Source organism: Ranitomeya imitator, chromosome 5 (assembly GCF_032444005.1).
Source record: "Ranitomeya imitator isolate aRanImi1 chromosome 5, aRanImi1.pri, whole genome shotgun sequence".
Lineage (NCBI taxonomy): Eukaryota > Metazoa > Chordata > Amphibia > Anura > Dendrobatidae > Ranitomeya > Ranitomeya imitator.
Genome location: NC_091286.1, coordinates 565,610,053 through 565,627,959, shown reverse-complemented (window position 1 = coordinate 565,627,959; position 17,907 = coordinate 565,610,053). Strand labels below are relative to the sequence as shown.

Genomic DNA, 17,907 nt, shown 5'->3' with positions numbered 1-17,907 from the left:
CTGTCTATATATATATATACAGTACAGACCAAAAGTTTGGACACACCTTCTCATTTAAAGATTTTTCTGTATTTTCATGACTATGAAAATTGTACATTCACATTGAAGGCATCAAAACTACGAATTACCACATGTGGAATTATATACTTAACAAAAAAGTGTGAAGCAACTGAAATTATGTCTTATATTCTAGGTTCTTCAAAGTAGCCACCTTTTGCTTTGATGACTGCTTTGCACACTCTTAGCAGCATTCTCTTGATGAGTTTCAAGAGGTAGTCACCGGGAATGGTCTTCCAATAATCTTGAAGGAGTTCCCAGAGATGCTTAGCACTTGTTGGCCCTTTTGCCTTCACTCTGCGGTCCAGCTCACCCCAAACCATCTCGATTGGGTATAGGTCTGGTGACTGTGGAGGCCAGGTCATTTGACGTAGCACCCCATCACTCTCCTTCTTGGTCAAATAACCCTTACACAGCCTGGAGGTGTGTTTAGGGTCATTGTCGTGTTGAAAAATACATGATGGTCCAACTAAACGCAAACCGGATGGAATAGCATGCCGTTGCAAGATGCTGTGGTAGCCATGCTGGTTCAGTATGCCTTCAATTTTGAATAAATCCCCAACAGTGTCACTAGCAAAGCACCCCCACACCATCACACCTCCTCCTCCATGCTTCACAGTGGGAACCAGGCATGTAGATTCCATCCGTTCACCTTTTCTGCGTCGCACAAAGACACGGTGGTTGGAACCAAAGATCTTAAATTTGGACTCATCAGACCAAAGCACAGATTTCCACTGGTCTAATGTCCATTCCTTGTGTGCTTTAGCCAAAACAAGTCTCTTCTGCTTGTTGCCTGTCCTTAGCAGTGGTTCCCTAGCAGCTATTTTACCATGAAGGCCTGCTGTACAAAGTCTCCTCTTAACAGTTGTTGTAGAGACGTGTCTGCTGCTAAAACTCTGTGTGGCATTGACCTGGTCTCTAATCTGAGCTGCTGTTAACCTGCCATTTCTGAGGCTGGTGACTCGGATAAACTTATCCTCAGAAGCAGAGGTGACTCTTGGTCTTCCTTTCCTGGGGCGGTCCTCATGTGAGCCAGTTTCTTTGTAGCGCTTGATGGTTTTTGCCACTGCACTTGGGGACACTTTCAAAGGTGGCCCAATTTTTCGGACTAACTGACCTTCATTTCTTAAAGTAATGATGGCCACTCGTTTTCCTTTACATAGCTGCTTTTTTCTTGCCATAATACAAATTCTAACAGTCTATTCAGTAGGACTATCAGCTGTGTATGCACCAGACTTCTACACAACACAACTGATGGTCCCAACCCCATTTATAAGGACAGAAATCCCACTTATTAAACCTGACAGGGCACACCTGTGAATTGAAAACCATTACCGGTGACTACCTCTTACAGCTCATCAAGAGAATGCTAAGAGTGTGCAAAGCAGTCATCAAAGCGAAATGTGGATACTTTGAAGAACCTAGAATATAAGACAATTTCAGTTGTTTCACACTTTTTTGTTAAGTATATAATTCCGCATGTGTTAATTCATAGTTTTGATGCCTTCAGTGTGAATGTACAATCTTCATAGTCATGAAAATACAGAAAAATCTTTGTTCAAATAAATTTTTATTAAGAATAACAGTACAATTAACATGTTTCATTTGCATTTTCAATACAGAGTATTTTTCCCCCCTCTCCCTTCAAACAGCCCCCTTCGATCCCAAAGCCCCCCTCCCCCACCTCACAAAGCAGCTCATCTTGTTAATTACTACCATCATTAAAACAATAGAGTATCTAATCCCTCAACCACTCGTATAAGCCACACTTCACATTACTATCCCATAGCAATCCATGGAGACCACATTTTATTGAACGTTTCAGTTTTCCCTTTCTTCTTATAAATCCCTTTTTCTAGTGTCAGGCCCTGTTTTACGTACTGGAGGAATTCTCCTCTTGACGGCGGCTCTTCCCTAATCCAGTTTCTAGCTATCACCTTCCTAGCCATGTACAACAATCTAGCTATAGCTATCTTTAGATGTTTATCCACCCCAATCTCATCCACGCATCCCAACAAGCATACAACTGGATCCCTTGGCACCGTGCATCCATACGCACCTTCCATACAACTTAAAACTACCACCCAAAAGGCAACCAACCTCGGACATGTCCACATCATATGGAAAATGTCTGCATCCGTAGACCTACACCTTGGACATTCAGAGTCATTACGCAATCCTGCCTTATATAGCACCATCGGAGACCTATAAACTCTGTGTACCACATAAAGCTGTGACAATCTATACGGTTCACTCAGCGACAGTCTTGGGATCCATTCCAACACCGACTCCCAAGTCTCATTATCCATTGGGCCCAGATCTCTTTCCCATTTAGCTCTCGCCATTATTGGAAACCCCAATAGGAAAGTGTGCAACAGATCCCTGTACAGAGTGGATATAACTCCTCCAGTCGTCCCGTCATTACACACATACTCCAGTACTATATCCCTTTGAATCCTAATACCTCCGTTCCTACTCTGAGCTCCAAAAGCATGCCTCATCCGCAGATACTGATACTCCCCTGCATTTCCAAGGCCAAATTCCGCCTGCAATTGGGAGAATGATTTCAGTTCACCTTGCTCAATTATTTGATACACATACTGAATCCCTTTGCCCAGCCATTCTATCAATACCCCTAATGCCTCAAATTCTTTCAGATTGTTATTATGCCATAGCGGCGAGTATCTAGTCAAGTCCGTGATCCCACGTACATGCCTCAATCTACTCCACAGCTTGCGTATCAACAGCAAAGTCGGGTATAGCTTCCCCAAACTCTCCAAGGATCCATCCTCCAAACATTGCACCACTGGCCTTCATTTTGTCACCACTTCCATCAACCGCTGTACCGCTCCAGATGACCCTTCATGCGCCCAGCCCCTTAGATGCTGACTCTGGGCTGCGAGGAAGTACAATTCAGGGTTAGGCAATGCCAGACCCCCATCATCCTTGGGTCGCTGAAGTGTCTCTAGTTTAATACGCGGATGTTGCCTCCCCCAAATCAAGTTCCTAAACAGAGAGTTGATCTGTCTAAATTTCCCACGTGGTATCCAAACCGGTGCATTGTGAAGAATATACAGTATTTTTGGCATCAGAATCATTTTGATAAGATTCACCCTACCTACCACAGACAAATGTAGCTTGAGCCAAGCATCCGCCTTTGCCTTGAGGGCACCCAAGATTGGAGTCAGATTCTCATGTATATAGTCAGTGACCGGCATAGATACCCATATTCCAGGTACTTAAATTTACTTGTCACCTCCAGTCGCCCATTCTCCAATGGCTCCCCATCCACATCGTCCACCTTAAACAAGATAGACTTACTCCAGTTTATCCTAAGCCCCGACACTGATCCAAATCGTTCAATAATCCCAATGGCTCCTTCCAAGGATGCAACTGGATCTGCCAGAAACAACAAAATGTCGTCCGCATACAACGCCACCCTTTCTTCAATCACCCCATATTTAAATCCCGTCATCTCATCAGACCGTCGAAGCTTAGCAGCCAGCGGCTCCACTGCTAGAGCAAACAAAAGGGGGGAAAGTGGACACCCCTGCCTCGTCCCTCTAGCCAATTGTATGGTCCGTGACAACTCCCCATTTACCCTAACCCTGGCCATCGGCATCGAGTACATTAATTGAATCCAGGATATGAACTGCGGTCCAAACCCCATGCTTTGCAACACTTGCCAGAGATACCCCCACTCCACACTATCGAACGCCTTGTGGGCGTCTAAAGATGCAATAACTCTCTGGCCACAGTTATCAGCTCCGAGTTGCAAGTTCACATACAATCTTCGCAAGTTGATCGCAGTTGACCTATCAGGCATAAAGCCAGATTGATCTGCGTGTACCAGGCCAGAAATAACACTTGTCAACCTCATCGCCAACACCTTAGCCAGGAGTTTAACATCAATAGTAAGTAAAGAAATTGGTCGATATGAATCCGGCTGTGTCAGGTCTTTCCCCTCCTTTGGAATCACCACTATTGTGGCCTCCCGCATAGATGCCGGCAGCCTTCCGCCAATCCTAGCCTCCTCCAAGACCACCTTCAATTTAGGGATCAACACTTCCCCCAAGTTTTTATAAATTTCAGCAGGAAATCCGTCTACGCCAGGCGCCTTCCCATTAGCCATCGACTGTAATGCCCGTCCCAGATCCTCTTCCGTAATGGGAGCCTCCAGATCCTCCCTATCCCTGTCACTCAGCCTCGGGAGCTCCAACTCCTCAAGGAACGCCACCGTGTCCTCCATTGACCCATCTACCCGAGAGGAGTATAAGTCTGCGTAAAAATCTGCAAAAGTCTCCAAAATCTCTGAAGTCTCCGAAACAGCAACACCACTCCCAGTCACCAGAGAATGAACAAAGGATGTATTTCTCTGGGCAGATGCCACCAGCGACAGTAAATGACCCACTGATTCACCCTCCTGATAATAGGCCAGATTCATGAATTCCCTCTTCCTTTCAGCCTTACTCAGCAAGACCTCCTCTAGCTGGTTTTGAGCTGCTTTCAACCTCCTCCCAGCCTCCAGAGTACCCGTTATTACCATCTCATCCTCAGCCACCCTCAGCCCATCAATCGCCAACCTCTCTGCCTCTCTCGATTTCCGCTTACACCTGCTAATATCCCTAAGCAACAGCCCTCTCAAGTACGCTTTCATGGCTTCCCACACAGTAAGCACATCTACACTTCCCTCATTTATCTCAAAAAATTCCCCTAGTTCCTTCTTAATCTTCTCCAAATCTATACTGTGTAACCAATTAGGGTGAATTTTCCACTCCCTTCTGCTCCCGTTCCGTGTCCCCACTGGTCTAAATTCCACTTCAACTGGACTATGGTCTGAGAGAGCCCTAGGTAAATATCTCACATCCCCCACCATCGTATCTAATAATCGGTTACCTAGTGCCAGATCAATCCTAGACAGCGTACCATGAGCTGGCGAGTAGCATGAATACGCCCTTCCCCCGATATGCCTAACTCTCCATAAATCAATCATGCCCACTTCCCCGACATAAGTCCCAAACGTAGTGGTATGTCCCGCCGTCCTATTCTGGGCTTTTTTGTTCTTGTCCCAAAAGTCATCACATATATTATTAAGGTCGCCGATAATTAGTAATGGTAACGGTCCCCAGCGCTCTACCCTCTCCAGCACCTCTCTTATCTTCTTGCTTGAGTATGGGGGCGGAATATACATTGCCACTATACACATCAATACTCCATTCATTTTACACTTCACCACCACATACTGACCATCCAAATCTTCCTTTACCGCTACCTCCTCATATTGCACCCCAGCAGGAATCAACACAGACACACCCCTAGAATACGTCGAGAAAGTAGAATGATATGCTTTCTGTATCCAGCGCCTATTCAATACATTCACCCTCTCCCGCACTAAATGTGTCTCCAGCAGACATATCATTGAAACCTTCTGCTCTTGAGCATACTGTAGACTTGCCGCTCGCCGTGTTTTATCCGCCAGACCTCTCACATTCCAACTCAATATCATCATTTCTCATTTTATCCAATTTCCCAAGTATGAGCTGCCCCACCCCTCCCATCCCCCCTACCCCCTCCCGCCCCCCTACCTCGTCCCAACTTACCCCCCTAACCCCCCCAGTGTAACGCATTTTTCCTCTCAGCAAGAGTGGGGCTCCACTGCCCACTGCGAACACTCTCCCTCACTTAACCCTCTCCATTCGCGTCCCGCTGCCACACTAAACATAATTTCCCCCTAACTTTAACTTTATTATAACTTAACATTGCACTTCTATGACATGTAAGAAAAATAGAAAACCAATTTACAATATCCGTCATAGCCCTCCTCCCCCACATTTGGTAGACAGTACTGTCCCCTCCGGCCAGTCCTCAACATGGCCTAGCAGAACCCTCAGCAGTTGCTCAACTTTTTTAAAACCGACGCTAACCAGCGCAAAACTCTCCGCCAACGACAGAGAAACCAATTTCCAGCCAAATCTCGCCGGCATATCAGTCTCCCACTCCTTTCAACTTTTTCTCATTGGTGTCAAGCCACTGGGCAGCGTCCTCCGGTGTCAGGAAGAAATGTGTCTTATTAAAAGCCACCAGTCTCAGCTTGGCGGGAAACATCACTGAGTACTGCACTCCCAGCTCCCTCAGTCGCCGCTTGACTCCAGTAAACTTCATCCGCTGCTTCTGAACCGCAGCGGAATAATCCGGATAAATGGCGATTTTCTGATCTCCAGCCGTCAGATCCTCCATCTCTCTAGCCTTTCTAAGGATAATGTCTCTGTCTCTGTAATTGAGTATTTTAGCAAGCATGGTACGGGGATTCGCTCCTGGGGCAGGGGGCTGCGGCGGGACCCTATGAGCCCGTTCAACAGCAAAAACTTTTGTCAACACTGTGTTCCCAATCTTCTCCAGCAGCCAGTTCTCCACAAACTCAGTGGGATTTCTCCCCTCAGTCTTTTCAGGCAGCCCCACTATACGTATGTTATTCCTTCTGGACCTATTTTCCAGATCCTCATTTTTGGCAGCGAGCTCGGCTATTGCTTGGGCAAACTTCTTTTCAGCTTTTTGTAGCTTAACTATGTGATCTTCTGCCGTGCTCACCCTCTCCTCCACCACTCCTATACGTTTGTCCATTTTCTGCAGAGCCGCATTAATCTGTGCCGTGTCCCCTTTAACTTCCTGCATCTGCTGGGCCAAGGAGTTCAGGGATTGCTGACATGAAGAGATCAGTGTGATAACATCTCTAAGGGTCGGCTCCTCTCCCTGTGATATGGCTTCAGGTCCCCCACTAGCCCCAGCCATACTGCCTCTCTCCTTCCCCCTCTGTACCTCATGCTGCTCAGCCTTGCTTGCTTCCTCCTCCTCCTGGTCAGCTCCAGCTCCAGATCCTGGTTCTGCCTCCTCAGCAGCCTCCACTCTAGCATACTGCTGCAGCTTTGCGGCCACCTCTATGTGCCGCTGACATGCGGCGTTCTCCTTCTCGGCATCCTCCCTAGCATTGGAGCCATCTTGGCCGGCTCCTGCATCGTTGGTGCCAGCGTCTTTCTGCCGCCTCCTGGTCATCGCTGCCGACTCCGGACCCGCTGCTCTGCACCGCTGCACTCTCCGGACCTTCAGCCAGCCGGATTTAGGTGAGTTTACCCGAAAATCGGGGTTAAAACAGGATTTTTGTCCTTCTGGCAGCGGGAGCACTCTTCCCTGCTTCCACTCACATGGCCAGCTAGGACACGCCCCCCACAGAAAAATCTTTAAATGAGAAGGTGTGTCCAAACTTTTGATCTGTACTATATATATATATATATATATATATATATATATATATATATATACAGTGGGGCAAAAAAGTATTTAGTCAGTCAGCAATAGTGCAAGTTCCACCACTTAAAAAGATGAGAGGCGTCTGTAATTTACATCATAGGTAGACCTCAACTATGGGAGACAAACAGAAAAAAAAATCCAGAAAATCACATTGTCTGTTTTTTTTTATCATTTTATTTGCATATTATGGTGGAAAATAAGTATTTGGTCAGAAACAAAATTTCATCTCAATACTTTGTAATATATCATTTGTTGGCAATGACAGAGGTCAAACGTTTTCTGTAAGTCTTCACAAGGTTGCTACACGTTGTTGGTATGTTGGCCCATTCCTCCATGCAGATCTCCTCTAGAGCAGTGATGTTTTTGGCTTTTCGCTTGGCAACACGGACTTTCAACTCCCTCCAAAGCTTTTCTATAGGGTTGAGATCTGGAGACTGGCTAGGCCACTCCAGGACCTTGAAATGCTTCTTACGAAGCCACTGCTTCGTTGCCCTGGCGGTGTGCTTTGGATCATTGGCATGGTGAAAGACCCAGCCACGTTTCATCTTCAATGCCCATGCTGATGGAAGGAGGTTTGCACTCAAAATCTCACGATACATGGCCCCATTCATTCTTTCATGTACCCGGATCAGTCGTCCTGGCCCCTTTGCAGAGAAACAGCCCCAAAGCATGATGTTTCCACCACCATGCTTTACAGTAGGTATGGTGTTTGATGGATGCAACTCAGTATTCTTTTTCCTCCAAACACGACAAGTTGTGTTTCTACCAAACAGTTCCAGTTTGGTTTCATCAGACCATAGGACATTCTCCCAAAACTCCTCTGGATCATCCAAATGCTCTCTAGCAAACTTCAGACGGGCCCGGACATGTACTGGCTTAAGCAGTGGGACATGTCTGGCACTGCAGGATCTGAGTCCATGGTGGCGTAGTGTGTTACTTATGGTAGGCCTTGTTACATTGGTCCCAGCTCTCTGCAGTTCATTCACTAGGTCCCCCCGCGTGGTTCTGGGATTTTTGCTCACCATTCTTGTGATCATTCTGACCCCACGGGGTGGGATTTTGCGTGGAACCCCAGATCGAGGGAGATTATCAGTGGTCTTGTATGTCTTCCATTTTCTAATTATTGCTCCCACTGTTGATTTCTTCACTCCAAGCTGGTTGGCTATTGCAGATTCAGTCTTCCCAGCCTGGTGCAGGGCTACAATTTTGTTTCTAGTGTCCTTTGACAGCTCTTTGGTCTTCACCATAGTGGAGTTTGGAGTCAGACTGTTTGAGGGTGTGCACAGGTGTCTTTTTATACTGATAACAAGTTTAAACAGGTGCCATTACTACAGGTAATGAGTGGAGGAAAGAGGAGACTCTTAAAGAAGAAGTTACAGGTCTGTGAGAGCCAGAAATCTTGATTGTTTGTTTCTGACCAAATACTTATTTTCCACCATAATATGCAAATAAAATGTTAAAAAAACAGACAATGTGATTTTCTGGATTTTTTTTTTTTCTCAGTTTGTCTCCCATAGTTGAGGTCTACCTATGATGTAAATTACAGACGCCTCTCATCTTTTTAAGTGGTGGAACTTGCACTATTGCTGACTGACTAAATACTTTTTTGCCCCACTGTATATGCATGCATACATACAGTACAAATCCAAAAGTTTGGACACACCTTCTCATTTAAAGATTTTTCTGTGGGGGCGTGGCCTGAGAGTCCATGTGAGCGGACGTGCGGCTGTGAGCTCCCGCCGCTGTATATTGTAAAATCCTGCAGAGCCGCTGCTGTTTGGTCCCTGCGGGGGCTTACTGGCTGCGGGGAGACTTGGAGAGGCCGGCGGTGCTGTTCGGTAGCGCTGGAACCGACGAACATGACCAGGAGACAGCAGAAGGACGCGGGAGCCGGGGATGCAGGCGCAATCCAAGATGGCGCCGACTTGAGGAAAAAGGCAGACAAGGAGAACGCCGCATGCAGAAAGCGCATGGAGGTAGCGGCAAAGCTCCAGCAGTTTGCGAGAGCGGAGGCCGCAGAGGAGGGAGCCGGAGCTGATACCGAAGAGGAGGAGGAGGAGGAGAGCCCAGCAGGAGAACATGAGGTACAACAGGGGAGAAAGGAGAGTAAAATGGCGGTGGCAGAAGGGGGACCCGAGGAAATGGCGCCAGAAGCTGAGCCTACCCTAAGAGACGTTTTTGCGCTAGTCTCTTCATGTAAACAATCTCTGACCATACAGATACAGGAGGTTAAGGGGGACACAGCCCAGATAAACGCAGCCATGCAGAAGATTGACAAACGTGTGGGGGAGGTAGAGGAGAGAGTGAGCACTGCAGAAGACCATATAGTGCAGCTGCAAAAAGCAGAGAAAAAGTTCACTCAAGCAATAGCTGAATTGGCTGCGAAAAATGAGGACCTTGAGAACAGGTCCAGAAGAAATAATATTCGCATAGTGGGCATCCCTGAAAAAGCTGAAGGGAGGAATCCAACGGAATATATTGAAAAATGGCTGTTAGAGACATTTGGAGATATGGCGCTAACAAAAGTGTTCGCGGTAGAAAGAGCGCATAGGGTCCCGCCGAAACCACCTGTCCCTGGAGCGAATCCCCGTACCATGCTCGCCAAAATTCTAAACTATAGAGACAGAGACATTATCCTGAGGAAGGCCAGAGACATGACGGATCTGACAGTTGAAGGTCAAAAGATTGCTATATACCCAGACTATTCTACTCTGGTGCAGAAACAACGGATGATGTTCACGGGTATCAAGAGACGGCTGAGGGAATTGGGTGTGCAGTATTCCATGATGTTCCCAGCAAGACTGAGGGTGGTGGCGTTTGATAAAATTCATTTTTTCCAGAAGCCGGAGGACGCTACCCAGTGGATCGATATTAATGCTAAAAAGCTTAAAGGAAAAGGAGACTGAAACTGTGGGAAGAGTCTGAAGTTGTTTACTTATCTGTCAGTTGGAAAAGAGTCATGTGATTGACAAGCCAAGGGGTATGGGGGGGGAAGAAGGGAGCTGGATTATATCCAGTTAAAGTTAAAGGGATGGTGTAATGGCTGCTGGGAAAGGGGGAGGAAGGGTTTGCGATATATTTTAAGTTTATGCAGACTTCTTGTGTGTGCAAATAATTCTAAGTTAAAATGTTTTGAGACACGTTATTTTTCAAAATGTCTGAAATCCTGTTATGTACAGTGGTGGGAGGAGGGTTGGGAAGGTAATGCCAAACGGAGTGTTCGCTATGGGCGATGATGCCCCACTCTTGGAAAGAGGTGGAATGGTTAGATGTGAGGGGGGAAGGGTGGGAGGGGGAGTTGGGAGGGGGGGGGGAGGGTAGTTAGACAGCCTGAGCTCAAAATTGATGATACTTATAGTGAAGATGAGCCAAGTGATGGGGACCCGTTTTAAGATTTTGTGCTGGAATGTGAGAGGCCTAGGGGAGAAATCTAGACGTGCTGCGTGTTTGCAATATGCAAGAGACCAAAGGGCCTCAATGATATGCTTGCTGGAGACGCATTTGGTAAGGGAAAAAGTGGATGTTTTGAATAGACGATGGATCCAGAGGGGATATCATTCTACCTTCTCCACGTATGCAAGAGGAGTCTCAATCTTGGTTCCAGCGGGAGTTCAGTATGAGGAGGTGAAGGTATATGTGGACGGGGAGGGACAGTATGTACTATTACGGTGTATACTGTATGGAGTGATGCTGTGTGTTGCCGCGATGTATATTCCGCCTCCCTACTCTAGCAGGAAGATTAGAGAAGTAATGGAGCGAGTGGAAAAATGGGGACCGACACCGTTAATAATTATCGGAGATCTAAATAACATCTGTGATGAATATTGGGATAAAAATAAAAATACTCAGAATAGGTCGGAGGGACACATAACAACATTTGGCACCTATATACAGGAGATAGGTTTGATTGATCTGTGGAGGGTTAGACATGTGGGGGAGAGAGGGTACTCATGTTATTCACCGGCACATGCCACACTCTCTAGGATTGATATGGCTCTGGGTAACAGGATTTTGGACACATTGGTTGGGGAGGTGAGATATCTGCCAAGGGCCTTGTCGGACCATAGTCCAATTGAAGTAGAGGTTAGATTGGAGGGGGCTCGCTCGCTAAGTGGGAGAGAATGGAAGATTCATCCTAATTGGTTACAGAGTATTGAGTTGGAAAGTATAGGACGGGAGGTGGCGGAATTCTTTCTCTTAAATGATGGAAGCGCCGACGCTCTTACAATTTGGGATGCAATGAAGGCGTACCTGAGGGGACTACTGTTTAGGGACATTAGTAGGTGTAAGCGGAGGACGAGAGAGGTAGAAAAAGCGGCAGTTGAGGAGTTGAAGGAAGCAGAGGATGGGATAGCCACACTGGGAACCCCTGAGGCAGAGAGAAGAATGAAAAACGCACAAAATCATTTGGAAAAAATTCTGCTAGGCAAAGCTGAGAGGAAACGAGATTTCCAAAGGGTATTGTTCTATCAGGAGGGAGAAACAGTGGGACATATGCTGTCGGTAGTGGCTGCTGCTCAGAGAGGTTCTTCATATATACACTCTTTGGATTCTGCTAGTGGAGGTAAAATAACGGAAACACCTGAAATTTTGAGAGCCTTTGCGGACTTCTATGCAGATTTGTATTCCTCTCGGGTTGGTGAATCGGTCGAGGATGCACTGACTTTCTTGGAAGGTCTGGATTTGCCGAGACTGAGTGAGGTAGATAGGGAGAGCCTTGAGGCCCCTATCACTGAGGAGGAATTGAGTCGGGCATTGATGTCTATGGCCAATGGGAAGGCGCCTGGGGTCGATGGGTTACCCGCTGAGATCTATAAAGGGTTGGCAGAAGTGTTGATTCCTAGATTAAAAATGGTATTGGAGGAAGCTAGGTCTTGTGGGCGCTTGCCAGCCTCTATGAGAGAGGCCATAATAGTGGTCATTCCAAAGGAGGATAAGGACTTGGGGAAACCGGAGTCGTACCGCCCAATTTCTTTACTAACAATTGATGTCAAGCTTCTGGCCAAGGTGTTGGCTCTCCGCCTCTCTAGTGTTATTGCGAGTCTGGTGCATTCGGACCAATCTGGCTTTATGCCGGATAGATCAACGGCGATCAATTTGCGGAGGTTATATGTAAATTTGCAGGTAGAGTCTGATAACTGTGGTCGAAGAGTGATTGTATCGCTAGATGCACACAAGGCGTTTGACAGCGTCGAATGGGGGTACCTCTGGCAGGTGCTGGAATGTATGGGGTTTGGCCCGCAGTTTGTGGCCTGGATACAGCTGTTGTACTCATTACCATCCGCCAGAATTAGAGTAAATGGGGAGCTATCTCGTCCTATAGGGCTGGCTAGGGGTACTAGGCAGGGATGCCCGCTTTCACCCCTCCTGTTCGCGTTGGCTGTAGAACCTCTTGCTGCTAAGATTCGGCAGTCGGATGGGGTCCCTGGGTTTAGGTATGGCAAAGTAGAGGAAAAAATAGCGTTATATGCGGATGATGTTTTGCTGTTCCTGGAGGATCCAGACAATTCACTAAGAGGGGCCGTTGAAATTGTTGAGAGATTTGGTACTGTGTCGGGACTAACAATTAATTGGGATAAGACGGTTCTTTTTAGAGTGGATGACGTAGGAGAGAATGTGAGTGAGGATGTTGGGGATGAGAGGCTGAAGGTGGTTTCCCAATTTAAATATCTTGGAATATGGATTTCGGTGCCGGTGGCGGAGTTTCTGCAAAGAAATTTGACTCCTGTTATGGGGGTACTCAAGGCAAAGGTAGACGCCTGGAATAAGCTACATCTATCGGTCGTCGGTAGGGTAAACCTTATTAAAATGGTCCTTATGCCCAAAATTCTTTATGTTCTGCATAACGCACCAATTTGGATCCCTCGGGGGAAGTTCAGGCAGATTAATGCCCTCTTTAGAAGTTTGATATGGGGTAGACAATATCCACGTATTAGCTTGGAGACGCTTCAACGACCCAAGGAAGATGGTGGTTTGGCTTTGCCCAACCCGGAAATATACTTCCTTGCGGCCCAGAGCCAGCATTTGAAGGGCTGGGCGCGAGGGGCGTCATCCAGTGCAGTACAACAGCTATTGGAAGAGGTGACGGACCGACGACCGATGGCCAGGTGTTTGGAGGATGGCTCATTGGGCGCGCTGGGGAAAATATACCCAACCCTGTTCCTGATTCGTAAATTATGGAATAGATTAAGGCAGATTCGTGGGGTTACAGGGTTGACTAAATTCACACCGATATGGTCTAACCACAACTTAAAGGATTTTGAGGCCCTGGGAGGATTGATGGAATGGCAGAATAAGGGAATTTGCTTTGTTCACCAGATAATCCAGCAGCAGGAGCTGAAGTCCTTTTCCCAATTGCAGGAAGAATTTGGTTTGCGATCCACAGGGGAATATCAGTATGCGCAGATGAGACATGCCTTTAGAGCTCAGAATAAGAAGGCTGATATCAGGGTTCAAGATGATATAGTGTTGGAGTATGTGTGTGGTGAGGGTACTACAAGGGGAGTTATTTCCACTCTGTATAAGGACCTTATGCACACATTTCTGCTAGATTTCCCTATAAAGGCGAGAGCTAAGTGGGAGAGAGAAGTGGGGCCGATGGAAAATGAAACCTGGGAATCGGTGATGGAGTGGGTTCCGCGACTATCCTTGAGTGAACCATATAGGCTCTCGCAGCTATACATTTTGCATAGAGTATATAAATCTCCAGAAGTGTTATACAAAGCGGGATTGCGTGCCAATTCTGGGTGTCCGAGGTGTGCGAGTGAGAAGGCAGGAATATATCACATGATGTGGACGTGTCCGAGACTGGCTGCCTTTTGGGTGGTGGTTTTGAGCCGAGTTGAAGCAGCGTATAAGTGCAGAGTTGTTAGAGACCCGATAGTATGTGTGCTGGGATATGTGGAAGAAATTGGAGTTGACAATACTTGGAAGATTGCAATTGCTAGGCTACTCTACATGGCCAGGAAAGTAATAGCACGAAACTGGATAAACGCGGAACCACCTGTGAGAAGGGAATTTCTCCAATATGTTCAACATGGTCTAAAATTGGAAAAGGGGGTGTACAGTAAAAGGGGGAAAATAGAACTCTTTAATAAAATATGGTCTCCTTGGCTTGATTTGGATTGAGGAGTATAGGCGTCGTGTTTCCTAAGACCTGGAAGAGGATAAATTACAAGAGGCAGATAATGCCTCGGTGGGGTGGAGATTGAGACTGAGCTGTCTTATGGGGGAGGGGGGTAGTTGGGGTAATGTTGGGGTTTATTAAAGTAAGAAAATGTGTATCTGATATAATGCAATGTAAATGGCATTCTGTTGTTCTCCTTTTTTTATATTGTTAATAAAAATCTATTTAAATTAAAAAAAAAAAAGATTTTTCTGTATTTTCATGACTATGAAAATTGTACATTCACACTGAAGGCATCAAAACTATGAATTAACACATGTGGAATTATACACTTAACAAAAAAGTGTGAAACAACTGAAATTATGTCTTATATTCTATCTAGGTCCTTCAAAGTAACCACCTTTTGCTTTGATGACTGCTTTGCACACTCTTGGCATTCTCTTGATGAGCTCCAAGAGGTAGTCACGGGAATGGTTTTCACTTCACAGGTGTACCCTGTCAGGTTTAATAAGTGGGATTTCTTGCCTTATAAATGGGTTTGGGACCATCACTTGTGTTGAGAAGAAGTCTGGTGGATACACAGCTGATAGTCCTACTGAATAGACTGTTAGAATTTGTATTATGGCAAGAAAAAAAGCAGCTCAGTAAAGAAAAACGAGTGGCCATCATTACTTTAAGAAATGAAGGTCAGTCAGTCCGAAAAATTGGGAAAACTTTGAAAGTGTCCCCAAGTGCAGTCGCTAAAACCATCAAGCGCTACAAAGAAACTGGCTCACATGAGGACCACTCCAGGAAAGGAAAACCAAGAGACACCTCTGCTTCTGAGGATAAGTTTATCCGAGTCACCAGCCTCAGATATCGCAGGTTAACAGCAGCTCAGATTAAAGACCAGGTCAATGCCACACAGAGTTCTAGCAGCAGACTCATCTCTACAACAACTGTTAAGAGGAGACTTTGTGCAGCAGGCCTTCATGGTAAAATAGCTGCTAGGAAACCACTGCTAAGGACAGGCAACAAGCAGAAGAGACTTGTTTGGGCTAATGAACACAAGGAATGGACATTAGACCAGTGGAAATCTGTGCTTTGGTCTGATGAGTCCAAATTTGAGATGTTTGGTTCCAACCACCGTGTCTTTGTGCGATGCAGAAAAGGTGAACGGATGGACTTTATATGCCTGGTTCCCACCGTGAAGCATGGAGGAGGAGATGTGATGGTGTGGGGGTGCTTTGCTGGTGACAATGTTGGGGATTTATTCAAAATTGAAGGCATACTGAACCAGCATGGCTTCCACAGCATTTTACAGCGGCATGCTATTTCATCCGGTTTCCGTTTAGTTGGACCATCATTTATTTTTCAACAGGACAGTGACCCCAAACACACCTCCAGGCTGTGTAAGGGCTATTTGACCAAGTAGGAGAGTGATGGGGTGCTACGTCAGATGACCTGACCTCCACAGTCACCAGTCCTGAACCCAATCGAGATGGTTTGGGGTGAGCTGGACCGCAGAGTGAAGGCAAATGGGCCAACAAGTGCTAAGCATCTCTGGGAACTCCTTCAAGATTGTTGGAAGACCATTCCCGGTGTCTACCTCTTGAAGCTCATCAAGAGAATGCCAAGAGTGTGCAAAGCAGTCATCAAAGCAAAAGGTGGCTACTTTGAAGAACCTAGAATATAAGACATAATTTCAGTAGTTTCACACTTTTTTGTTAAGTATATAATTCCACATGTGTTAATTCATAGCTTTGATGCCTTCAGTGTGAATGTACAATTTTCATAGTCATGAAAATACAGAAAAATATTTAAATGAGAAGGTGTGTCCAAACTTTTGGTCTGTACTGTACATACACAGTATATATTATTCATCAATATGATTTTCTTTCTATACAATTAGTGGTTGCATACAATTCACCACACTTTCTCTTGTGTAGGAGCTGCTCTCTGAGTTGGCGAGTGCTCTACAGTCTGTGGAGGAAACCAAGAGGCAACTGCTGGAGAGTCTGGAAGATTCAGAGAGAAGAGGGCATGAGTTAAGGAGGGAGAAGGATGAGATCAGCAATCTACTGGAAGGCATAAAGCTAGAATCTCAGAGGTGTCAGTCCAGTCTGGAATCTCTAAACAGGTACACTGTGTTCCCTTCTACCGAAAACAAGACGACACATGGTGAAACAGGAGGGAGAGGAAGCTCTGTCACTAGGGAAGGGTACAAAGAAGGCACGCCTGACACTTGCCCTGCGCCACTCTGAGCTCCTTAGTTGGGTTATTTCACCCCGTGAGGCAATCGCATTCCTACCCCGTCATATTAATATACTCTCAAATAATCAAGTGGGAAAATAGGGGAGGAGAAGGTGAGGCAAACCAAATGGGAATAGAGACTGGGAGACGCACACAAACCAACTACACGCAGACATCTCCTAAAACGACTCCAAATGCCTGTTCCTTTCTCAACTTGTTCTCCAGCTACTAATCATGTAGTTGCAAGCTATCACTGGCAAGTGGCAACACCTGAAGCTAAGAGGAGAGTATTTAAACTAGAGTGAAGTGATTAACTCAGCACAGCTGAGCCAACTCGGGACAGAGAGCTTCAGGAGACAAACAGTACTGTTTAACCCTTGCAAAAACAGAGCAAGGAAAAGCTGAACTGCTATAAGGAAGGTGAAGCAGGCCTAACCAGCACAGATGTGTGTGTAACCATATGCCACAATCTTCTGGCCCTATTCTATTGTGGCATCTCCGTGACACATTGGTTTGAGTTCATGATTTTTGTATGTCTGATGTTCCCTTTGGAAGAAGCCTTTTTTACTTAATTAGAGCATGATTTCTCCTCGTGGAGAGCTTGAAGTTGACATAGGGACACTTACCATTAGGTGGTAATAAAGTTCTAGTCCTCTTCCTCCCTGAAGAGGATATTTTCATATTTATTTTCCCAGGGGAGCATTGCATGGCCTATAAGTCTCCTTACATTGACTTAATACACTCAACAAGGAGAAACTCTATCCCTGACACTCCTTGTCAGAAGCCTCTCACCCAGCCAAACTAGTTCTCCTGCTTTGCACTAATTAGAGGCAAACACCCCGAAACACCTATCTACAAATTGCGTTTCTGATTTGGCTTCTTAGCCCAAGTCATGTGGCAAGGCCTTTTAAAGGGTTGATATGGACTTGTAGAATTGCTATGGTGTGTCGCTCTCCACAAGGAGACACGTTACCTAGTAGACCACAAGCTAGGAATATGGGATTTAGTCTGCCTGCTGGATATAAACCAATGCTGTGAGAGCTTATTGTGAAACAGTGTGGCTTGGTATTGAACAAAACGGACTTTTGGGATAGATTTGGAATAGTTTACATTGTCAGTAGGAGGATGAGAGGAGAACTATGGGAAGAGCCCACGGAATGATGAGCTCGTCTCATCCATTGTGTAAG

General features: G+C 46.0%; 1 protein-coding gene across 1 annotated transcript in view; it reads left to right on the top strand.

Moving 5' to 3' along the window:
* The window catches only part of CROCC2 (ciliary rootlet coiled-coil, rootletin family member 2), a 186,488-nt gene that overhangs the window by 92,523 nt on the left and 76,058 nt on the right, over positions 1–17,907 (top strand). Inside the window, exon 12 of the mRNA XM_069726780.1 lies at positions 16,417–16,607. Coding sequence (XP_069582881.1) covers positions 16,417–16,607 — 191 coding nt within the window. The remainder of the gene's footprint in view (positions 1–16,416; positions 16,608–17,907) is intronic.